General features: G+C 46.4%; 1 protein-coding gene across 1 annotated transcript in view; it reads right to left on the reverse strand.

The window, feature by feature from the left end:
* Positions 1 to 23,000, reverse strand: part of MAP2K3 (mitogen-activated protein kinase kinase 3) — a 50,073-nt gene that overhangs the window by 11,381 nt on the left and 15,692 nt on the right. Inside the window, exons 2-4 of the mRNA XM_087941997.1 lie at positions 4,435 to 4,467; positions 3,199 to 3,268; positions 1,309 to 1,357 (exon numbers count right to left, since the gene is read on the reverse strand). Of these exons, the coding sequence (XP_087798123.1) occupies positions 1,309 to 1,357; positions 3,199 to 3,268; positions 4,435 to 4,467 (152 nt within the window). The remainder of the gene's footprint in view (positions 1 to 1,308; positions 1,358 to 3,198; positions 3,269 to 4,434; positions 4,468 to 23,000) is intronic.

Consider the following 23,000-nt stretch of genomic DNA (forward strand, 5'->3'; position numbering starts at 1 on the left):
CTTCTCTTCCCTAGACTAGCCAGGCCCAGTTCCTACAACTGTTCTTCGTATATTTTAGCCTCCAGTCCCCTAATCATCCTGGTTGCTCTTCTCTGTACTTTTTCTAGAGTCTCAACATCTTTTTTACATCATGGCGACCAAAAATGAATTTAGAACTAGTCAAGAAGGTAAGCAAAACAGGAGATCCAGGGAAGGATCTGGTCTTTACACACACACACACAAAACTCCAGACATTTAACACAGATATCTTTGATGGCTTGGCTTTCCAACTTGGAAGAAGGAAGCGATCTCTGGTATCTAAAACTGAAGTCGTTCTTCTTTGATTGACTGTTGATGAGGCAGCTTGTAACCAGAAACCAGCAGCTATTTCTAGCTGGTGTAAGTTGTGAGGGTCACACAAACTCTCAAAGAGTCCAAGCTGGGTCACCCCACAGCCAATGAAAAGCTTTTAAAGGCAGGAATAGAAAAGGCTGTTGGGAGGAAGAGAGGAGGTGATCTCAAATGACCCATCCGTTAGATTAGGTCAGGTCAGGCCCACAAAAGAGGAATATGAAGGAGGAGGAGGAGGAGGAACTATGGAGAGCACTGAGGTCAGAGGCTCCACAGAAAACAGAGGTATGAAAGAGGAGACCTGGGTTGGGTTGCCCTAAAGCGCTTAAGATACTGGAAGAACCATGGAAGAACCTTCTTCCAGATGTTCTGGAGATGTTATCAAGCAAGCTTCCTGGAATGAGATGGATTCTCGCCTATCTTATGCTTAACTATGGCTGGTGCAAGGCTGATACAACCTACACAGGTAGTACTCGTGGTCTACAACACTGTTTTTCAAACTTGGCAAAATTTCAAGACTGGACTTCAACTCCCAGAATAGCCCAACCAGCATGTTGGGAGTTGAAGTCCGTACGTCCTAAAAGTGGCCACGTTTGAACAACAGCGTGGTCTACAAATGCGAGAAGAACTTAGTAAAAACTAAACAAATCACACAGTTGCTCGGGGTTGTGTGTGTATCCAGCCAACCTTGTTCATGTTATGGAACCACAAGGACAACTTCAACAAGAAGATGGTGAAATCCACCATACCTGGGATTTTGCCCCAACTGGGCACCTGCATACCACCTATGTCTACACAAAGAAACACTCGTATGGAGGTGGCACTATCACAGCTCATGTCTTTGCAAGCTCTGAACTTCTCCGTATTGATACCTTTTAAATTTCATGAAACGCACAAGATAAACAGTCAATCAAGGAATTCTGCAGAAGAGAAAAGGGCGAAAGCTTGGAGAATGGACAGGATGAGAACAAGGCCTACCTTTTCTCCAATGGTGATAAAAGTCCTGGAATCCAAGTTCCTTGGAGGTCTGTAGAAGAAACAAAGAAAAGAATTCAATCCAGTCTCCAAAACGGTTTTGGAGAAGATCTTGCCGGAAACCCAGGGCCCATCTCCTACGCTCTAGCATGGAAAAAAGAAAACAAGATAAAAATATAATCCACCGAGTTGTGGCTTTCGCTGATAAATCAGACAGTCCAAAGGTGAAAACACAATTCATTTCCACTCCTTCCCTCAAAATGACACTATAGAGCCTTGCACACCAGAACAACTAGACACAAGGACAGTTTTTTCCCTGAACGCCATCCCTCTGCTAAACAAACAATTCCCTCAACACTGTCCAACTATTTACAAAGTCTGCATAACTATTACTACTAATCCTCCCATCCTTCCTTTCACCCATCCCTTCCCACTTTTGACTGTATGACTATAACTTTGTCGCTTGCATCCTAATGATTTTTATTGACGGTTTCCTAGTATGATTTGATTGCTTATTGTACTCTATGACTATTATTAAGTGTTGTACCTGATGATTCTTGACTCTTGACGAAGGTATTTTTTCTTTTATGTGCACTGAGAACATTTGCACCTAGACAAATTCCTTGTGTGTCCAATCACACTTGGCCTAACCACTGCGCCACCAAGGCTCTTTAGGGGTTCCTCCCCTTTTTTCATATTGAATTGAATTGTTTACTGTCATTGTATGTATATACACAGTATACGTTCAACGAAATTCACATAACACCCAGAGACCATAGGTATGGCAACTTGGAAACCGACATAGGAATGTTCTACAAGTTGACACTTGTGTCACAACAAAACTTCCATTTAACAGGCTGTTTGGGAGAGCAGGCAGTCCGTTAAATCCAAATGATTGCAGTGGATGTTCTTTTGTGCAGTTATGTAATGGGAATGTTGACCTCGGATGCCCCAGCTTGCATCATTTGGTTGAACACATAACTAACGTCACCTAACCACACGAGTGACATAAATGGAGGCCAATTATGTGAAAACATCCATTATCTCATTATGTAATTGGATGCCACCGACATTAAATTACGCCGGTTGTCCAGACTGATTCAGAAGCAACGGACTGTGGGAGGGACCATGCCTGAAAGAACATTTCCTTCATTCCATCTGCACTTCACTAAACAAGAGAGCTGGGGCATCCGAGGTCAACATTCCCATTACATAACTGCACGAAAGAACATCCACTGCAATCATTTGGATTTAACGGACTGCCTGCTCTCCCAAACAGTCTGTTAAATGGAAGTTTTGTTGTGACGCAAGTGTCAACTTGCAAAACATTCCTATGTTGGTTTCCAAGTTGCCATACAAAAGGGGCAGAGGGACACACCTTAAGGACAGACAGTAAATAAACATTTTTATCTCATTCGGAAAATATCAAGTGTGGCTCTTCAAACTTTCAGCACCTTAAGGACAACGCTTCAATTCAAAAACAGCCTTCAGCCAAACTCCGTGGAACGTTTACAGGTAATTCCTCGGCTTACAATCATCACGGAGGCCAAAATTTCATGTTGCTAAGTGATCACCTAAATTGGTTAGGTGGGTTTTGTCTCACTGTACGGCTTTCTTTTGGTGCAGTTAAATGAACCGCTGCAGTTCTTAAGCTAGTAACGTAAGTGAATCTGATTTTCCCAATGACACCGCAACTGGCGTAAGGCCATGCCAGTCGCCAAGCCTCTGAATTTTGTTCACGTGACCAGGGGAAGGCTGCCAACAGTCGTAAGAGTGAAAAATAGCCCTAAGTCACTTTTTTCTCCAGGGGCGTTGCAACTTGGAAACGTCACTAACTCGAAGACTACCGGAACTTGTCAAGGAATTCTTAAACAGAGGTGAAATAGATCTTACGTTGCAGGAACAGCTGTTTGTTTATTAACCGGCGGCATCCTTAATATGGGTGGCCTTTTCTTCTTTGGTCCTAGAAGAAAAAGGACATTTTTAAAAACAGTTTATTCATATATTATGTCAGGGGTCTCCAACCTTGACAACTTTAAGACTTGTGGACTTCAACTCCCAGAATTCTCCAGCCGGCTATGCAGTTTATTTATACATTACATCAGAGGTCTCTAAACCTGGCGACTTTAAGATTTGTGGACTTCAACTCCCAGAATTCTCCGGCCAGCTAAATAGACCTCACTTACCAACTTATTTGGCTTCGCCGTTATGCTGGCTGGAGAATTCTGGGAGTTGAAATCCACAAGTCTTAAAGTTGCTAAGTTTGGGGACCCCTGCATTATGTACATAAGTGCTTAGTAAACAGTGTATTGTCTGCAACATTTGGCTTATATAATAGTACTTTTCCCCCTCCTAATTTCTACCTCTATTATCCAACCATTTGTAAAACTAATCATCCCATGTTCGAAAATACTGTCTTCTTTTTCTTTTATCTTTAATGTCAATCTGTCCATTTCTGCACAATCTAAATTTTTTAAAATTACATCTTCTCCTGTAGGTGTTTCCTCATTTTTGTCCAGTACTGTGCAAATACCATTCTTGCTGCTCTCAATACATTATATTAACGTAATAATATTATGTAAGGCAAAGGACATTTTTAAATAGCCAAACCGCCTGAGAGGACAAGGTTTCTGTTCATATACAGGGCCAAACTATGGTTTGTTCAATGGTGGTTTTTTAAAAACACACACGTAAGTAGCTGCGTTTACATCATGTGCTAAACCCAACCAAAGGCATGGGTGAATCAGGACTATGAGAATTGGTGCAAAATGAGGGGCTGGGCTAGAAAGACCCCATCTAAGTCAAAATGCTTTCCACCCGTTGTCGTTGCATTGGCTTCACCGTCTCACAGCCCAGCCTACCTCGCAGGGCTGTTGAGAGGATAATAGGTGAAAAAACTCATCTACATTCCTTTTTTTTTAATTCCATTCGGAAGAGACATACCCAATTCCTGACAACATATGAAGAACCGTTGCAGGAATTGGGCATGTCTAGTTTAATGAAAAGAAAGACCAGGGGTGCATGAAAGCAGTCTTCCAATATTTGAGAGGATATTGTAGACATGCCAAACAAGTGTTTTTCAGCAGTGGAGGAATTTTTTTATTTTTTATTTGAATAGACCTCACTTACCAACTTTTCGCTTTTCCAAGGATCCTTTGGGATCTGCAAGAGAAAAGGGGGGAGGTTAGAAAAGAGCTACCGTTAAAAAAAAAAAGAAGTCAGAATAGCTGCCTAAAAGCCCATGGAGGCCCATGTGAGGCCAATAAAATTCTTGCAAAAAGTTTTGTCAGATTCCATGTCGGCCAAACCCTTTCACGCAGCCAATCTGGAAACCACATTCTGAAGTCCACCATGAGAGAAACGTGCTTTAGACAGAAAACCTTCCAGTATTATTTTCTATAGAAATAGCGTTTGATTTTGTTAGTTTGCATCCACTCAACCGGTGTTGGCTAGAGAAACCTCTGCATCCAGCAGCTCCGTTCTAATTTGCAGGCTTGCTTGTCCTACTTGAACGTTAGCCAACTTTCCTGCGTCTAAGTTCCAATTCTGACATGACATGATCAAAACCACTAGAGGTCCTTTCGCTGCTAGAATTTCAAAAGCCAACCCCGGAAGGCAAGGAAGACCTCTTGTAGGTTCCCGCAAGGAGATTTTGAACCTGTATTAAAAAGTAAAAATCAAGAAAAGGGGGAGAGAGGAAACTAGTTATAAGGGATGGATAGATGGATGGTTGAAAGGAAAAATTAAGAGGGGGGGTGGGAGGAAGGAAGGATTAAAAGGAGGGAAGGAGGGAGAGAGGGAGGAAGGAAGGAAGGGACCAAGAACTCCTGAATGCTGATTGCAATTGACCACAATTTGCAAAGCTGTATAACTACTAGGAAATTTGAAGTATGATGCAAAAGCTATCCAAAAAGAGAGCTTTATTGGACGATTAACCCTTCTCCCCCTAACTTTGTCTTCTGCCTGCCTACCTACCTACCTACCTACCTACCTACCTAATCTCCAATACAAGGATAAGGGAAAGCAGCCATTGCAACAGCTTACACATTACAGTAAACCAAGGTTTGTTCTGACTGTGCTTAGCAGCTCAACAAACCATGGTGACCTGGTGTGAACCTCATGCAAACCTCTAAATGCTAGGAAGGAAGGAAGGAAGGAAGGAAGGAAGGAAGGAAGGAAGGAAGGAAGACAGGCAAGGCAGCCATCAGATTCCCTGCAGAAGGAATACAGCTCCTCTGTTTATCACCCCATTTATTTTAAGACCGTATACGCTACCCTTCCAGCTAGGTATTTCCCACTTCCACAAACATTTGCAGGGATTACAACAGGGCACAGAACCAAGGCTCCCTTATCCGTGGGAGGAGCCGTCGTCTTCTCTTGCAGAAGCAATGAAAAGGGACTTGAGAAGAATTCCGAAACTCTGGGAGAATCCCATTCTAGATACAGCAACCTCCAACCTTGGCAAATTATGTGTGGACTTTCAACTCCCAGAATTCCCCAGCCAGCGTCGCTGTCTTAAAAAGCTGCCAAAGTTGGCGACCCGGCATTTTGGCAGGTGGCTTTGTCAGAAACAGAGTAGTTTAGTTTAGTTTAATTTACTTCATTGTAATTGCACTTCGCACAATGAAATTAAATACCATCTTCAGTGTACATTATGACTATGAAAATAAAACACAAAAACACACCCTTCACATTCTATACACTGAATTGAAAACCCTTGGTATTGCATTAATATTGCACTATACAGTCTCCTGCTTGGGTGCAGGGTTGGACTAGATGACCTACAAGATCCCTTCCAATTCTGTTAATCTATCATCTGACCCCTGGGAAGAGTTTGCTCTTCAAAGCACAGAGCAGAAATCTTTCTGCCCCCTTCCCCAAAATAGCAAAATAAAGTTACTCGAACAGAGAAACACAGGACAAAACTCCACCCCGAAGTCCACTTTCATTTTATAGGTCCCTGGAACAAACGCTGCCTTGTGGCTTGATCCGAACCCAAGACTATTAAACTTTTGAGGCAATGGCTCAAAAGCCTTAGTAAGACCACACCTAGAGTAGTACTGTGTCCAGTTTTGGTCACCACACTATAAAAAAAAGATGCTGAGGATCTAGAAAATGTGCAGAGAAGAGCAACGAGGATGATTAGGGGACTGGAGACTAAAAACATATGAAGAACGGTTGCAGGAACTGGGCCTGGCTAGTCTATTATTATTATTATTATTATTATTATTATTATTACTTTTTAAGAGAAAGTGCAGAGAAGAGCAACCAGGATGATTAGGGGACTAGAGACTAAAACACATGATAAATGGTTGCAGGAACTGGGCCTGGCTAGTCTAGGGAAGAGAAGGACCAGGGGAGACAGGATAGCAGCCTTCCAATATTTGAGGGGCTACCACAGAGAGGAGAAAGGGGTCAAGCTATTTTCCAAGACACCCCAAAGGCCAGAAAAGGAATAACGGACGGAAGCTGATCAAGGAGAGATTCAACCTAGAAATAAGGAGAAATTTTCTGACAGTGAGAACCATCAACCCATGGAACAGACGTTGCCCTCAGAAGTTGTGGGAGCTTCATCCCTGGAGACTTTCAAGAAAGAGACCGGACTGCCATCTGTCAGAAATGGTGTAGGGTCTCCCACTTGGGCTAGGGGTTGGTCTAGGTGACCTACAAGGTCCCGTTCCAACTCTGATTATCTGTTCTCTGCTTGATTTTACAAAAGGGCGCTTTTTAAAAGAAAAAAGAAAAATCAAGAGGCACGTGGCTTGTGTAATAGCTCTCCCCAGCCCCCCGCTTCCCTCCCCAAATTTGGCAAGCGACAAGGAGCGTTCACGGGTGGATTTGAACCAGGATTTAAGGAAGAGGAGAGAGAGAGAGAGAGAGAGCCTGGCAGAGTACATTATTTGGCTTTGCCGCAGACGATGAATAGCCCTTTACTCATCCAGTGTGACTAACCACCCAGTCTGGTCAATCCAGTTTTTTTCGGTCCGCTAAAAATCTCCTGAGAGCTATGAGAGGATGATGTATAATTTGCATATACTGTCCAAGGTAGTCCTCAACCCCCATGGCTCATTTAGCGACCGTTCCAAGTTACGAAGGCCCTGAAGGAAATGACTGACGACCGTGTTTCACACTTCGTAGGAGCTGAAATTCAGGCGCTTGGCAATGGATTCGTACTTACGACCGCTGCCATGTCCTGGAGGTCACGTGATTCCCCTTTTGCAAACTTTGGACAAGCGAAGATCGCTACAGATCCGCTTAATAACCGTGTTACTAACTTAACGATGGCAGGTGATTTGCTTAACAACCGTGGCAAGAAACGTGGTTGTAAGTCGAGAAGTACCTGTGTATGATTCTGCAAATTCAGAAGGGAAGCCAAAACTATATTTGCACACACACATTTCCCCTTTTGGTGCCTGGAATGGGCCACCCTCCTGTGTGCAGAACATTAAGGAGAAGATTAGCTTTGGATTTGCGATTTTTTTTTTCCAGGACCGTTGCAACTTGGAACGGTCACTAACTCGATGACTACCTGAGCTTGTCAGGAATTCTTAAAAAGAAAGAAAATAGATCTTACTCAAACTGACGGCCGTTTGTTTAACCGCCGATTGAAATTACAACAGGGTGCATGAAAAATGTCACCCCAACACACACACACACACACACCCGTAAGTCACACGACGTTTGGCAAATGTCTTGCCTTTAGGAAGGCACAATGAGGACTAGCACCTCGCCTGGCAGCCTCACGGGGATGGACAGACGGAGCCCTAACTTCAACTAAAAAAAAACCCCAACTATTCACCTTCCACCGCCTTCCTTCCTCTAAGTCTCCTTGGCGGGGCGCCTGCAACACCCCGAATTTGGAAAAGGACAACCTGTAACTCTCCGCCCACTCAGGCTGCCAGCCCTGTGAACACCTGAAGCCTGGAGCGTTTGGGCGACTAGGATCCTGACCCAACAAGCTCTGCAGGAAATTCCACCTTGGTTGGAAGGCTTCTCAGGCAACCAGGACGCAGTATCGGGTTGCTGCACTGAGCTTGCAGCTCCTTAGGGACAGCCATGTATGCACACGCACCACAGGCAGAGGCTGCAGAAAACACAACGGAGGCCAGGCCTCTGTGCACTTTGCACCTCCTGACTCCTTCCAGTTCACGGGTGCGTTGGCAAGCTAACCATCACTAAACCAGGGTTATCCAACGTTGCTGGGTTTTAAGACTTGTGGATTTCAACTCCCAGAATCCCCCAACCAGCAATCTTGTTGACTTTGAGACTTTTGGACTTCAACTCCCAGAATTCCCCAGCTAGCAACCTCGGTGACGTTAAGATTTGTGGATTTCAACTCCCAGAATTCCCCAGCCAGCAATCTTGGTGACTTTGGGAGTTGCGGACTTCAAACTCCCAGAATTCCCCAACCAGCAATCTTGTTGACTTTTGATTCTTTGGGCTTCAACTCCCAGAATTCCCCAGCCAGAAATTCTATTGATTTTTAAGACTTGTGGACTTCAACTCCCAGAATTCCCCAACCAGCAACCTTGGTGACATTAAGTTTTGTGGATTTCGACTCCCAGAATTCCCCAGCCAATAATCTTGGTGACTTTGAGACTTGTGGACTTCAACTCCCAGAATTCCCCAGCCAGTTTTGGGAGTTCTGAGAGTTGGAAGTCCGCAAGTCTTAAAGTCACCAAGATTTGACACACCTGATTTAAAGGAAACAGGGGTGGGGAGGAATCCCGCAGGTCCAAAATCCTCCTCCAGAATGGACAGCATCCTAGTTGGATCACCAGCTGATTATCCAAAGGCCCAGCAGAGGATTCTACATTTCTGCAAAGTTTGCTCATCTGGTGGCTTTGAATTTTTTTCTCCCCCTTTTACACCAGTGGCTGGAGATCAACCACAGACGGAAAGCGCACGTCAGAAAAATAAAAAACCAACCAGGACCCAAAACCTTCAGAAATGATTCCGCAGCAATATTTGGATTTAAAACAGGAAGGTTGTGGAATGGATGATAATGCATAATATCTCATCCAAAGCAAAGCCAAACCTTAAGCACCCACAGGCAACGGGAGTTTGCTTGTTTATTTCGCTTACTGTATGGACTGGGAAATCGACTGCAAAGGCAATTCTAATAAGCATTCTTTTCCAAATTCAAAACAAAAACAAACTGGAGATAGGAGGAAGAGATTTTTTTCCCCCCGAAGATTCTGGATTGGGGCATTTAATTGTCCAGGCAATGCAAAATCTCCTGTTTTACTACTACTGATATCCCTTCTATTGTGGCACAGATTTCTGGGTTATGCATTGACAGGAAGGAAGGAAGGAAGGAAGGAAGGAAGGAAGGAAGGAAGGAAGGAAGGAAGGAAGGAAGGAAGGAAGGAAGGAAGGAAGGAGTGAGTGAGTGAGTAAAGGGAGGGAGGGAGGAAGGAAGGAAAAAGGGAGTGAATGAGTAAAGGGAGGAAGGAGGAAGAAAGAAAAAGGGAGTGAATGAGTGAATAAAGGAAGGGAGGGAGGGAGGGAGGAAGGGAGGGAAGAAAGAAGGAAGAAAAAGGGAGTGAATGAGTGAAAAAAGGGAGGGAGGGAGGAAAGAAGGAAAAAGGGAGTGAATGAGTAAAGGGAGGAAGGAGGAAAAAGGGAGTGAATGAGTAAAGGAAGGAGAGAGGGAGGAAGGAAGGAAAAGGGGAGTGAATGAGTAAACGAAGGGAAGGAGGGAGGAAGGAAGGAAGGAAGGAAGGAAAAAGGGAATGAATGAGTGAGTGAGTAAAGGGAGGGAGGGAGGAAAGAAGGAAAAAGGGAATGAATGAGTAAAGGGAGGGAGGAAAGAAGGAAAAAGGAAGTGAATGAGTAAAGGAAGGGAGGGAGGGAGGAAGGAAGGAAGGACTTAATTCCTTGGATGTCAGACACGCTTCGCCCCATGAGAGCAGGACAGGGGTGCCTTAAAAGCCCTATAAACGTGCCACCGTTTGTTTTCTGAGGACTCAAAAGAAGACCCGATCCCCAGCCAGTGCAATCCAGGATTGAGACCCACTGGGCCTGTTTTAGAAGGCCAGGAGAGCTTGGATCCATTTCCTAGTGGACAGATGGACATTTCTCAAAAGCTGCAATGCAGGACACACGCACTGCCACGATTGTCCTGGCTGGGTTGCCCAGCAACTGTTGGTTTTGGTCCAGGCGGCAACCTATAGCAAGTAGAACTCTCCGTTGCTGGCCTTCTCCATTAATTTCCCTAAAAGGGAAATCCCTCTTTAAACAAAAACCCAAAAATAAACACCCTCTTCTTTAAAAGCTTGCTAGCAGGACAGCAAGGTGTGTTTTTTGGGGAAAGAAAAGCTCAGCTACACACCCTAATCCCTGAAAGAATGGATCATTATATGCTGAGTTGGAAACACTGAATTTAAGGAAAAGAAGGACCGGGGTGACATGATAGACGTCTTCCAATATTGGAGGGGCTGCCCCGAAGAAGAGGGAGTCGAGCTATTCTCCAAAGCACCCGAAGGCAGGACAAGAAGCAACGGGTGGAAACTCACCAAGGACAGAAGCAACTTAGAACTAAGGAGAAACTTCCTTAACGGTGAGGACAATTAACCAATGAAACGGGAGTTGACTCCAGAAGTTGTGGGAGCTCCATCACTGGAGGTTTTTAAGAGATTGGACAACTAGAATGGTACATAGAGGACCTCCTGCTTGGGCAGGAGGTTGGACTAGAAGATCTCCAACGCCCCCTCCAACTCTGTTCTTCTATTCAATGTCCCTACATCTAAGGACCTGCCACAAAGAAGACGTGGGTCAACTTATTTTCCAAACCACCAGGAGGAAAGACGAAAAGCAACGAGTGGAAATGAATCAAGGAGAGAAGCAACCGAGAACCTAGAGAAATGTTCTGACAGGGAGAATGGTTGACTGAAATGACTTGTCTCCAGGAGTTGGGAATACTCAGACACTGGAAGTTTTGAAGAAGAGGCTGGACAGCCACTTGGCTGAAATGGTCTAGGGTTTCCTGCCTGACCAAAGGGGTTTGACTAGAAGGCCTCTTCCAACTCTTGTTATTCTCAATAGATTGTCCCTCATAAAGCAACACAATTAACCAGCAAATGGCGTAAAGCAACACAATTAACCAACAAACAGCAACAGACTCCAATTCTCACTCGTCCTCTGCAGAACTGACCGACTGAAAAAGGGGAGCTGCAAAGGATCTGGCAATCCCTCCAGAAGGATCCTGGTTGCTGACCGCTGCCCTGGTTTTTCTGACGCTGGCACAGTTGCAGCCAGAGAAAGAAGGAAAGGCGGCTGTACTATATTTCATGAATAGGTTGTATACAAAACGCTGCCAAGACAGTAGCAAATCCGGCTTCTCTTTTCTATTCTGGCTGAGAAATGAAATTGACTCATTTATCAAAAGGGCATTGACACTTGCGATAAACGACTGCCAGGTGTTACTTGACTGTATAGGAACAGATAGAAGCATTAAAGCTGGCTGGGTGATTCTGGGCCAATTGCCAGGAGATTGTGAGTTCTAGTCTTCCCTTCGGCATGAAAGCCAGCTGGGTGACTTTGGGCCAAACACTGGGAGACTGTGAGTTCTAGTCTTCCCTTCGGCATGAAAGCCAGCTGGCTGACTTTGGGCCAAACACTGGGAGACTGTGAGTTCTAGTCTTCCCTTTGGTATGAAAGCCAGCTGGGTGATTTTGGGTTTGTCACTCTCTCTCAGTCCAACCTACCCCACAGGGTTGCTGTTCTGGGGAAAATAAGAGGAGGGGGAATTAGGTATGTTCGCCACCTTGACTTATAAATCAAACAATAAAAAAGGCAGGGATTGAAAACCCCAATAAATACATGATTTACTTCTATTTGTTAAGCTTCCTTTTCTCCTCAAAGGGTTTTGATGATCCTTTTTTGAGGTTCTGCCAGCGCTCCATTCTCTCTAAGGCTTGGCTTGGCACCCCGTCCCCAAAACCATCCTGGAGACCCCTACCAAAGCTGTTTTTAAGTCTAAAGGGGCTGCTCTTTAGACCGAGGCAAACTTAAGTTCCAATCCTTAAAAAAAAAAAAAAAAACCTCAAAGATTAAACATTCTGCAGTGGTGCCATCTCACTTTCCTCCCTCGCTGCCCGGTTCAGTCTTTCCAAATGCCAAGACTTCTCCCCTACTACTGTATTATTTTAATAAAAAGCAAGACAAAAAAAAAACCAAACAGCCTTCCAGCAACCTTCATTTGGAATTCTCCTCCTAAACTTCCTTGCACGGTTTCCAAGAAGACTGTAAAACTCCTCTTTTGTTCCAGAAGAACATTTTGGCCTGCCTGAAGCCGGTGAGGTCACCAGCCTTTGAGTCACCAAAAGGATGGTAAAAATACATTCACCCCCTTCCTCTGGCGACTGGACAGATCTCCGAGACAAGCAAAACTTCTGTTGGGCTGGGAAAAACATGTAAATCTTGCAGGCCACAAGGCAGATGATTTGAGTCTTGGGAAAACCACGGGTTGGGATGGGTTTGGGGCCGGCGATCAAAAGAAAGAATACAGGTAGTCCTTAACTTATGACCACAATGGAGCCCCCCGCAACATTCTGTTGTTAAGTGAGACCTTTGTTCAATTTTGCTCCCTTTCCCCATCTTTCGTTGCCAACGTTGTTCGGTGAATCAGTGCAAGAGGATAAGTTAGTAACCTGCTTGGTAAGTGAATCTGACTTCTCCGTTGCTTGCGGGAAGGTCGCCGAAAGGGGTTAATGTGACAGCCCACCCCGAAGGCTGCGATTTTCATAAATACGAGTCAATGGCCAAGCATCCGAATGATCATGGGGACGGCTGCCAAGGTTGTAACTCTGAAAGACGGTCGTAAGCCAGGTTTTTCAGTGCCGTTGTAACTGGAACAGCCACTAAATGAACTGCTGTTAAATCGCAGACTTTCTGTATTCCCTTCCTGTGGGTCATCCTTTCTTAAAATAGCTGGTTGATTACAATCCGGATCCTCTCTCGCAGAGCTAGTGTTTCAAAACTCCTAAGTTGGCCTCTTTCTATGTGTGAGGAGCAGTCGTAAGTCCCTGTTTTCCGGCACCGTTGTAACTTCCAACAGTTGCTCAACAAAACGGTTGAGGGACCACTTATACATCTTGGCATTCCATGTCAAAGTTGAGACCAGCCTCTTAAAACGCAAGGGTAGGATTCTGCCGGTTCGGACCGGTTCACATGAACTGGTTGTTCCAACGATTAGTTGCCCCTGCGCCAGTCTGTCCTATATTTCTGTGTTTTGCAGCTCAGCTGATTCCCACGGCAACAGCGGATTGCCGCATAAATCAACTGTTTTTAATTCACCAGGGCTGCAGTAGAAGGTGTTGTGGTTTGCTGGCAGCAGGTGTGGATGGCTGAGGTCTCGGAGAGCGAGGACTCAGATGAGTGGCCTGCGTGTGATGCAGGAATGGGGCCAGGACCATCAGGGAGTGGAGGCCTTCGGAGATTGTGGAGGCTGGCAGCAGCGATGAAGAGGTCCCCGAGGAGCCTGTTTCCACTGTGCATGCATGCAGGGCTGTTCAAAGGAAAGAGCAGCTGCAGCAGCAAGGGCGACTCAAAAGTAAGGCTGCAAGGTGATGGCCCCTCCCTTAAGAGATAAAAGCCAGCTGAGAAACCGGAGTTCTTTGCAGGAAGCAAAGAAGTTTTTGCACTTAAGCCTTGTAGATGTTCGGAATGTCTTGGTTGGTGTTTGGAGAATCTTTGTGTTTGAAATATTTCTTAGTAACTTTACCCAGTGTTCTTGACAGCCTTGCACAACCATAGCAAGGCTCGATGAGTTTGAAACAGCCTTTTAACCGGGAAGGAACGGAATTCATAGAGAAGCATTAAAAGGTTTTGCTGTTACCTCCGTTTGGTGGTTGTTTCCTTGGAACAAGGTTTGGGTCAGAACAGAAGGTAAGTTTTAGAGCTGTTTTCAAACACACCGCCCGCATGCTCACCAAACCGGTTGTTACACCGGTTGAATCCCACCTCTAGGTGGGTGCCATTTTCCAACTAGACCTTCTCGGTGGCAGCCCCTTCTGATCTTTCCCGCCAAGAACGACCCGGTGCGCTTCCTTCTCCGACACTGTTAGCCCAAACTAAAATGCAGGGGGATTGGTGCCACTTTTTGAAAGGGGAGAAAGGGGCACCCCTGGAAATATGATGACATTTTTGAATAAAAATACGGCCGCTTCGGTTTGCCAAGGACACTGCTGTCCGCCGGACTTCATCGAGGTTTGCAAAATGTCCCCACTCCCCAGTGGAATGTGGAACATCCCACTGCAAAAGTGGCCAGAGGGGACCGGAGATTAAGAAGAGCTTAATCTCCGCTTAATCTGGGGCTCGGAATGCCCCATTTGGAGGGGTGCATGTGTGAGTGTGTGTGTGTGTCACAATGCTCCATGACAGCACAATTTCCGATAGCCTTGGCATTCGGTTTGACGTCCTGCACCAAAAAGTCCCAGGAAAGAAGGAAGCAGCTGGCGATAGACTCTCCTGCCTTCTAAAGAGGAAAAAAAAATGCCCTGGGATTTCAATTCCCAGGGCAAATTATAGCCCTCACCCACCCACTCACTCAAAGAGGCAGAGTGTAATGCCAACCGACAAAATAAAATAAAATAAAATAAAAAATTGGCTGGCAGCGGGAGAGGAAGTCCGAAAATAAATAAAAATCAAGACGCTTTGGACTGAATTATTTGCAGCGGCCTGGCATCAGAATTACGGATTGCACCGCTTCTATAACTCTACCTCTCTTTCCAGGAAAGCCTCGTGCAATTTTGCATTAAGGCGGCATCCAAATCCAGTCTGGTCCTCGTTTAGCAACTGGCAGCTTGGTCTCTCACAGGAGCAGTCACTAAACGAAACCATGATTCTGATCTTTCTGCTTTTTCACCAGCTTTGCACACCCGCCATCGAAGGGAAGATGGTTTGCCAAGGGACTTTCTCATCAAACGGTCACTGAGCAAGGAGGAGCCGTTGTGGGTCCCGCAAGAGGAACACGCTGGCCTACCTCACAGGGGTGTTAACACCGGCTCATCTGATCTTTAGGATTTGCAGTCTCTAACCCTCACAAGAGACAGCCAGGGTGAAGAAGGACCTTCCTGCAAAATGTTTCGAGTGTAGAAACGTTGAGGCCAGCTCCACTGATGTGCAGAGGGTCGCTGTGTGCCCTTGCGTGTCAATTGCACAACAGCCCTCTGGAACGCTTCAAACAATGCTAGCAATTCTTTCATCCTAAAACCAGCAACTTGCCTCTTGTCCTTATGTCAACACAATGAGTTCCTAGGAATTTCGACTCAGATACCAAAGATTCTATACTGGTGCAATAATCCAGGAAACGGGCAAAGACACAAACACAGCATTCTTAACTTAAAAAAAAAAACACTTTAAAAAAAACCTATATTCATGGCTGGCTGGGGAATTCTGGGAGTTGAAGTCTACTCATGTTCAAACTGCCAATGTTGAGAAACACTTGTCTGTCTGTCTAATTATCTATCAATCGTTATCTATCTATTTATCTATTTTCTGTTATCTATCATCCATCATCTATATCTTCTATTAATTATCTATCATATCTATCAATCATTATCAATCATTATCTATTTTATATTATCTAACTAGCATCTATCTAGCATCTCTCCAACTCTCTAGCTATCTACTTATCATTATCTATATATCTGTATCTGTATCATCTATCATTATCTATCTATCTATCTATCTATCTATCTATCTATCTATCTATCTATCTACCTATCCTTTGCAAACTTTTCTGCATTTGGGCACGAAAAAAAAAATAAACTGGCAGGATTGAGCATAATTTAATTTACATAAAGGGAAAAAAAAAATGTCAGTCAAGCTTACTTTTTGGTGACTGCATGGCTATCCCCACCTAGTGTTTTTTGGCAGCCGTACAAAAGTACGGCTAGCCACCTGCAGTCTAGTCTAATATCACTTAGTGGTCTCCCATCCAACTATCATACCCAAGTCCATTTGGTTTAGCAAATGCGCAGACCGTAGTCCCCTTCTTGTAGGGGATTCAGAATAAATTTGCTATCCTGACCGATATGCGCTAAAGATTGCAATTTGCAACTGTTTTCAGAAAATTGAGCTGCAGGGGAGTATTCCCCCCCACCCATAACCTCACTCCCCCTTCCACCCCATGATAAAGGGGGGCCATGAATATTTATCCCTGCCCATCTGTAAGCCACATAGCCTTTGCAAGACAGCATGCAGTCTACCAACAGCTCCTGAAAGAGGGGGAAGAGGCTACCTCTAAGCATGGACAGAGCACACTGGCCCAACACACAAACACACACACCAGTTTCGGTCGATTGGAAAGCAGGAAACACAGCTCAGTATATTTCTTTTGAGGTGGGAGGAGAGAAGGAAGAATGAGCAAAGGTTGCAAGGAAGGATGCACGGGGACTAACGTCAGCTCCCTCTCCCCGGCCGTTTGGGTGGGGGGTGCAGGGGGGGGCTGGAAACAGCAGCTGATCGGGGAGGAGCCAATGGAATTCCCCCCACCTTCCTTCCCGTCGCTTTTTTCCCCCCCTTTTTGTCCAAAGGAAGGCCGGGCCTCCCGTTTGCAGAAGTTGCAAAAAGAAAAGGGGAGGAAGGCGAGAAGCCGCAATCCTTTTCTTTGCAAAAAGACAGAGCAAAATTATATATACATATATATATATATATATATATATATATATATATATATACATATATATATATTTTAAGGCATGGGTGCAGCTTTTTCCGAACTTCGCCTGCACGACAGAGCTGCAAATTCGTCAAGCGCCGGCCGGAAATCCCGTAGAAAGTTTTGCAAGAGCCCCCCTCGCCTCCTTCTCCTCCTCCTCAACCTGCCCCCGGCTTTCGCGACGGGGTCAGATCTCTCCCCCACCCCACCGCCCCAATTGCTCATATAACCACAATTTGAGGAAAGGGCGCAAGCCCACAAGCGGCGACCCCTTCCCACCTACCCCAACCGGCGCCGTGCAAAAGCCTTTGCACCGCCGCCCTTTGCATTTTCTGCTTCCCCCGTGCAAAAACTGTGCAAACCAGCCCCCCGTGCAAAAGTTCGGAGCTTTGTTTTTGCACTTTCATAACGCATTTCCCTTTCTTTCCCTCTCTCCCCCGTGCATATTTTAACTTTTCAAAACCCCCCATCACCCCACGCCACCGCTGCAGAAACGGGCGTGTTTAACCTTGCACAGGGAAAAGAAGAAAAAGAAAAGGAGAAAACTCGGATCGCAGCAGCCCCTTCTCTCGCCCTCCCTCCTCCTCCTCCTCCCCCCCTCCCCGCAGCCACACAATTCTTGTTATTATTATTATTATTATTAATTTGCAATTGCAACATAAGCGCTACCTTGTTTTTGTCCATTGCCGATTTCCCAGAAGTTACGGAACCAGCAAAAAAAAAAAACGCAGACACACACACACACACACACACACGCCTTGCAGGGGTGACTCTGTACGTGTGTGTGTGAGTGTGTGTGTGTTGTGCGCCCGCTTCGAGGCACCTGGTCTGGTTGCAAAAAAAAAAAAAAGATTTTTTTTTTAAAAACCACCCGGTGACAGTTAGTCCAAGGATCGATGCACGCGCTTAAGATCCCGGGCACGACCGCGGCCGCTGTCCCATTTCGCTTGCACGCTCAGTCCTCGCTTAAGGTCCGTCCTTCTGCGGGTCGGCCGCACACGCCGGGGGCCGCCGAGTCTCGCCGAGCCGCCGGGAAGCCCATCTTCCTCTTCCTCCTCCGGGAAAGGCGGAGGGGAAATAATAATAATAATAAAATAAAATACAAATATATATATATATATATATATCCAAAATCTTAGTTCCTTCCGACAATAAAAACAGAGGAAATTTTCCCCACCAAAAAAAAGAAAAAAAAAGGAAAGGAAAAAAAAAAGAGAAAAGGTTGCAGGGAATCTTTTGGGGGGCTGCTGCTCAGATTACATGGGGGGGAAAGAAACACACAAACAAAGACACACACACACACACACTCCGCAACTGAAGTTGTAAAAAGAACCCGGAGAGATTCAGCGCTTGACGTCAAACAGGAAGCTGGAAAGAAGCCAAAAGGGGCGGGGCTCCAGGAATGCCCTGTTCTTTTTTGGAGGGGGGGCGGGAAGAGAGAGAGAGAGAGAGAGAGAGAGAGACCGGTCTACCTCCGATGCACCCAGCGGAGTCCCCGTCCCTTTTCAAGGGGAGGGGGCGTGTGCAACACCCACCCGCGGCTTGCTTCTTCTCTCCTTTGTGGGGGTCTTTTTTTGTGTGTGTGCAAAAGCTGCCCCCTCCTCTTGCTAAAGAGGATGCCCCCCTGCGTCGTCCAACCCCTCCCCCCCGTCCCCTCCCCTCCTTAAGGGCTGCAGGGAGGAGGGGAAGATGTGGGGGGCGATGGCCCACCCCTCAATGACGAAGAGGGTGGACAGTTTCTCCTTTGAGGGTCTCCCTGCTCTAATTCGAAGGCTGGTTGCTCTTTAAGGTTCTCCCCCACCCACGCACCCCTTCCCCGTTTGGCTATGGGTGCAACCCGGGCAGGGGTTTAAAAACGGGAGGGAGGGAAGAAAAAGAAAAAAGGGAGGGAGGAAAGAAGGGAAGGGAAGGAAAAAGGGTGGGAGGGAAGGAAGGAGGGAGGAAGAAGGGCAAGTAAAGGAAAAGGAGGGAAGGAGAAGGAAAGGAAAAGGAGGAAGGGAAGGAGGAAGGAGGGAAGGTAAAGGGAAAAGGGTAGGAGGGAGGAAGAAGGGTAGGTAAAGGAAAAGAGAGAGGGAAGGAGAAGGAAAAGGAAAAAGGAAGGAGGGAAGGTAAAGGAAGAAGGGCAGGTAAAGGAAAAGAGGGAGGGAAGGAGAAGGAAAGGAAAAGGAGGAAGGGAAGGAGGAAGAAGGAAAAGTAAAAGAAAAAGGGAGGGAAGGAAAGGAAAAGGAAGGGAAGGAGGAAGAGTAAAAGAAAAAGGGAGGGAAGGAGGAAGAAGGGTAGGTAAAGGAAAAGAGGGAGGGAAGGAGAAGGAAAAGGACGGAGGGAAGGACAAAGGATGAAAAGTAAAAGAAAAAGGGAAGGAGGGAAGGTAAAGGAAAAAGGGAAGGAGAGGAGGAGGGAGGAAGAAGGGTAGCTAAAGGAAAGGAGGAAGGGAAGGAGAAGGAAAGGTAAAAGAGAAAAGGGAGGGAAGGAGGAATGATGAAGGAAAAAGGGAGGTAGGGAAGGAGAGGAGGAGGGAGGAAGGAGGGAAGGTAAAGGAAAAGAGGGAGGGAAGGAGGAGCAAAGGTAAAGGAAAAGAGGGAGGGAGGGAGAGGAGGAGGGAGGGAGGAAGCCAAACACCCAGAGAGTTTGCATAACAGGTGCAAGAGATGGAAAACGCCTGGTAATTTATTAGGGATAATTTCGTGATCATTTCTCATCTATGGACGGCTTATATAAACCCTCAGTGGGCGAGGTGGCCATCTTTATCCTTCCTTCCCCTAGGACGGCTTGTATCCTCCGATAGGTATTCGTACATTTTTTGGGGGGGGGGTCCCCTCTGTTTGTTACCTTTCGGATGGGGGTATTGCCCCCCTTCTTCCAGGAGCTTCCAGCTGAGGCTTAAAGGAAGTGGGGCCTGGCCCTCCTTGGGGCTCCCAGTCTGAAAGAACTGGGCCTTGTGGGCAGTGTGTGTGTGTGTGTCTGTGGGGTGGGGGGAGAGACAGGAAAAAGCAGGTCTCTTGGCAAAAGCCAAGACCCAGAGATTTAAAAATAAAAGATCTTTCCCGCTTCCCCCCCACTCCCTTGTGGTAGGAAAATGTTTTGTTTGTGTGGCTGGGTAGCCAGGGAACTTTCCTGGATGGGCCCCCACACGATCACGCTCCCCAATCCTGGGTGCTCGGCTCCCCCACCCACTCCCCTCCCCACCCCACCCCTCGTGGTGTCAACCTGCGTCAGGAGTGAAACAGAAGCCCCGCTGGAGCGTGGACAAGGCAGATGCCAGCAAGGGACGATATAAGCTTACACCAGCCTGATATATTTTGAAAGAGGGGTGGGGAGGAGGAGACGGAAAGCAAACACACAGACACACACACACACAGAGGCACAAACGCACACAGGGCTCCTCTGCACAGACAGACAGACAGAAAGAGATCCCAGGAAGGTCCCTGCTGGCAGCATAGTTTGCGCTGGCAGCCCTGATGAGAAAAATGCAACTCGGTCTTTAATTTCTTCTCTTCTTTTCTTTCTTTCCTTCTTTTCCTTCCTTTTCTTCCTTCCGTTTTCTTTCTCTATCTGTCCTTTTTCTTTCTTTCCTTCGTTTCTCTCCTTTTTCTCTTTCCTCTTTCTCTTTTCTCTTTTTCCTCTTTCTTTCATTCCTTTTCTTTCTCCCTCTCCTTTCTCTCTCTCTCTCTTTTCTTTCTTTTCTCCCTCTTTCTTCTTTCTGTCTGTCTGTCTCCCAAAGGCCCGTGCATTTTCCTTTTTTTTTAAAAAAAAAAAGGAATAAAAGAACCAAAGTTTCTAGTCTTCACCCTTTTCTCCATCCTGCTTAAAAACAAAAAACCAACCCCTTGCATTCTGCCCGTGGGATCAGAAAGGGCAAATGTGCTCTGAGCCGAGGATTAAGCGAAGGGGATGTGAGAAAGAACAGCGTCTCAAGATAAGCTAAGCTAGAAAAAGAGGCCTAGGCGAGATCTGCTTGTAACGTCCCTACCGAGGAATGTCAATCCTCCAGCAAGTTGCGTATTCACAAGTGCAATTTATATTGGGGAAGAAGAAGGCCTATTTTATTTTATTTTTGTAAGATGGGGGGGTCCTTTCTTCAGCTACGCAGAAATGAGGGCGCCACTCCACGAATCGGACGTTACAACCATCCCCCCATATTAATTAAAGGAAGAGAATCCCGCTCATGAAACCCGGAAGGCCCCTTTCATAAAACGGATTCCAGGTGGGCCTCTAGTTACATCCTTCGGATAATCCCTGCGTGCATCTGAAGCAACCAAACAGAGACCAACTGTGGACCAATGGATCCAGGTTCTCCGTTGCCGAGTCCCAGATCTGCAGATTGAGATTAGACCAAAGGTAGGATTCAGCCGGTTCTGACCGGTTCTAGAGAACCGGTAGCGGAAATTTTAAGCAGTTCGGAGAACCGGCCAATCCCGCCTCTGACTGGCCCCGCCGACCCCATCTCTTCTCCGCCTCCCATTGAGTCCCAGCTGATCGGCTGGGTCTCCTTTGGTTGCCCTGCACAGGAGAACGGAGCTGGAAAGCAGGTTAGTGGGAAATGGGGATTTTGCAGTATTCTTCCCCTGCCACGCCCACCCAGCCACGCCCATAGAACCGGTCGTAAATGAATACCAACCACTGCCCGCCCCCATCTCTTGTCTGCTTCCCATTGAGTCCCAGCTGATCGGCTGGCCCTTCTCTGGTTGCCCTGCACAGGAGAACGGAACTGGAAAGCAGGTTAGTGGGGTGGGGAGGGAAGGGGGATTTTGCAGGATACTTCCCCGGCCACGCCCACCAAGCTGCGCCCACCAAGCCACGCCCACAGAACCGGTAGTAAAAAAATAAAATAAAATTGAATCCCACCACTGGATTAGATCCAATCCAAATGCCACCTCTCCCCCTTGATCTGAGGGCCAGCGAATTTCTCCCTTGGAGAATAAACCGTCCCACCTGCCCGTCTGAGGAGCAAAGTCATCCTGCGCTCCTTGGAGCAGAAAAACTAAATTCTGCAGAATCCAAAGGATGCTGTGAGGGCCCTGAAGTTTGGGGAGTCCTGGCTTGACTCGCCCTTGCACATTAAAAACCGCCATCTGCCGTCAGATTGCAGAGGAAGGTGGTGGTGGGGGAAAAAAAAAGAAAACCGAAGTTTCGGTGCAGCTGGAGAAACTCGTTTTCTTTTCGAGCTTTTAAAAATGAGTCAGGCACCTCACGCCTGGGCCTGGTTGGCAAGAGAAGAGCGGGGCGGGGGGAGCCGGGGCAAGAAAACGTGCCAGTTAGGTTCACCTGGTGTTTCTCAACCTCAGCTATTTGATCATGGGAGGACTTCAACTCCCAGAATTCCCCAGGGAGCCACATATGATAGAGTTGGAAAGAGCAAAAGGATCACCTATATTCCCCAACTTCAGGAACTTGGAGATGGATGGACTTCAACTCCCAGAATTCCCTGGACAGCCATGAATGAATGATAGAGTTGGAAAGAGCAGAAGGATCACCTATATTTCTCAACTTCAGGAACTTGGAGATGGATGGACTTCAACTCCCAGAATTCCCTGGACAGCCATGAATGAATGATAGAGTTGGAAAGAGCAGAAGGATCACCTATATTTCTCAACTTCAGGAACTTGAACATGGGAGGACTTCAACTCCCAGAATTCCCCAGGGAGCCATATATGATAGAGTTGAAAAGAGCAGAAGGAGCACCTAATCCAATTTTTCTCAACCTCCAGAACTTGAACATGGGAGGACTTCAACTCCCAGAATTCCCCAGCCAGCATTGGCACGCCGGGAGTTCAAGTCCACCCAACTTCAAGCTGTTGTGGTGAAGAAACCCTGGGTTAAACCCTGGACAGGGCTATGGGGAGGGGCTGGGATGTGGGGGTCAGAAGAGGGGGGGGGGGAAGGAACTTGGGTTGATGCAACCACAAAATACTTATGTTATGAGACTTTGCCTGCAAGTCCTGTAATAATAGGATCCAGATGAGTTGGAGAAGGGGGAGACTTCCATACACAGATATGCTGAGGTTTGCAAGGCGAAAGTTTTTTTAAA

Source organism: Pseudonaja textilis, chromosome 14 (genome assembly GCF_049901715.1).
Source record: "Pseudonaja textilis isolate UNSWEBS1 chromosome 14, rPseTex1.2, whole genome shotgun sequence".
NCBI classification, from domain to species: Eukaryota; Metazoa; Chordata; class Lepidosauria; order Squamata; family Elapidae; genus Pseudonaja; species Pseudonaja textilis.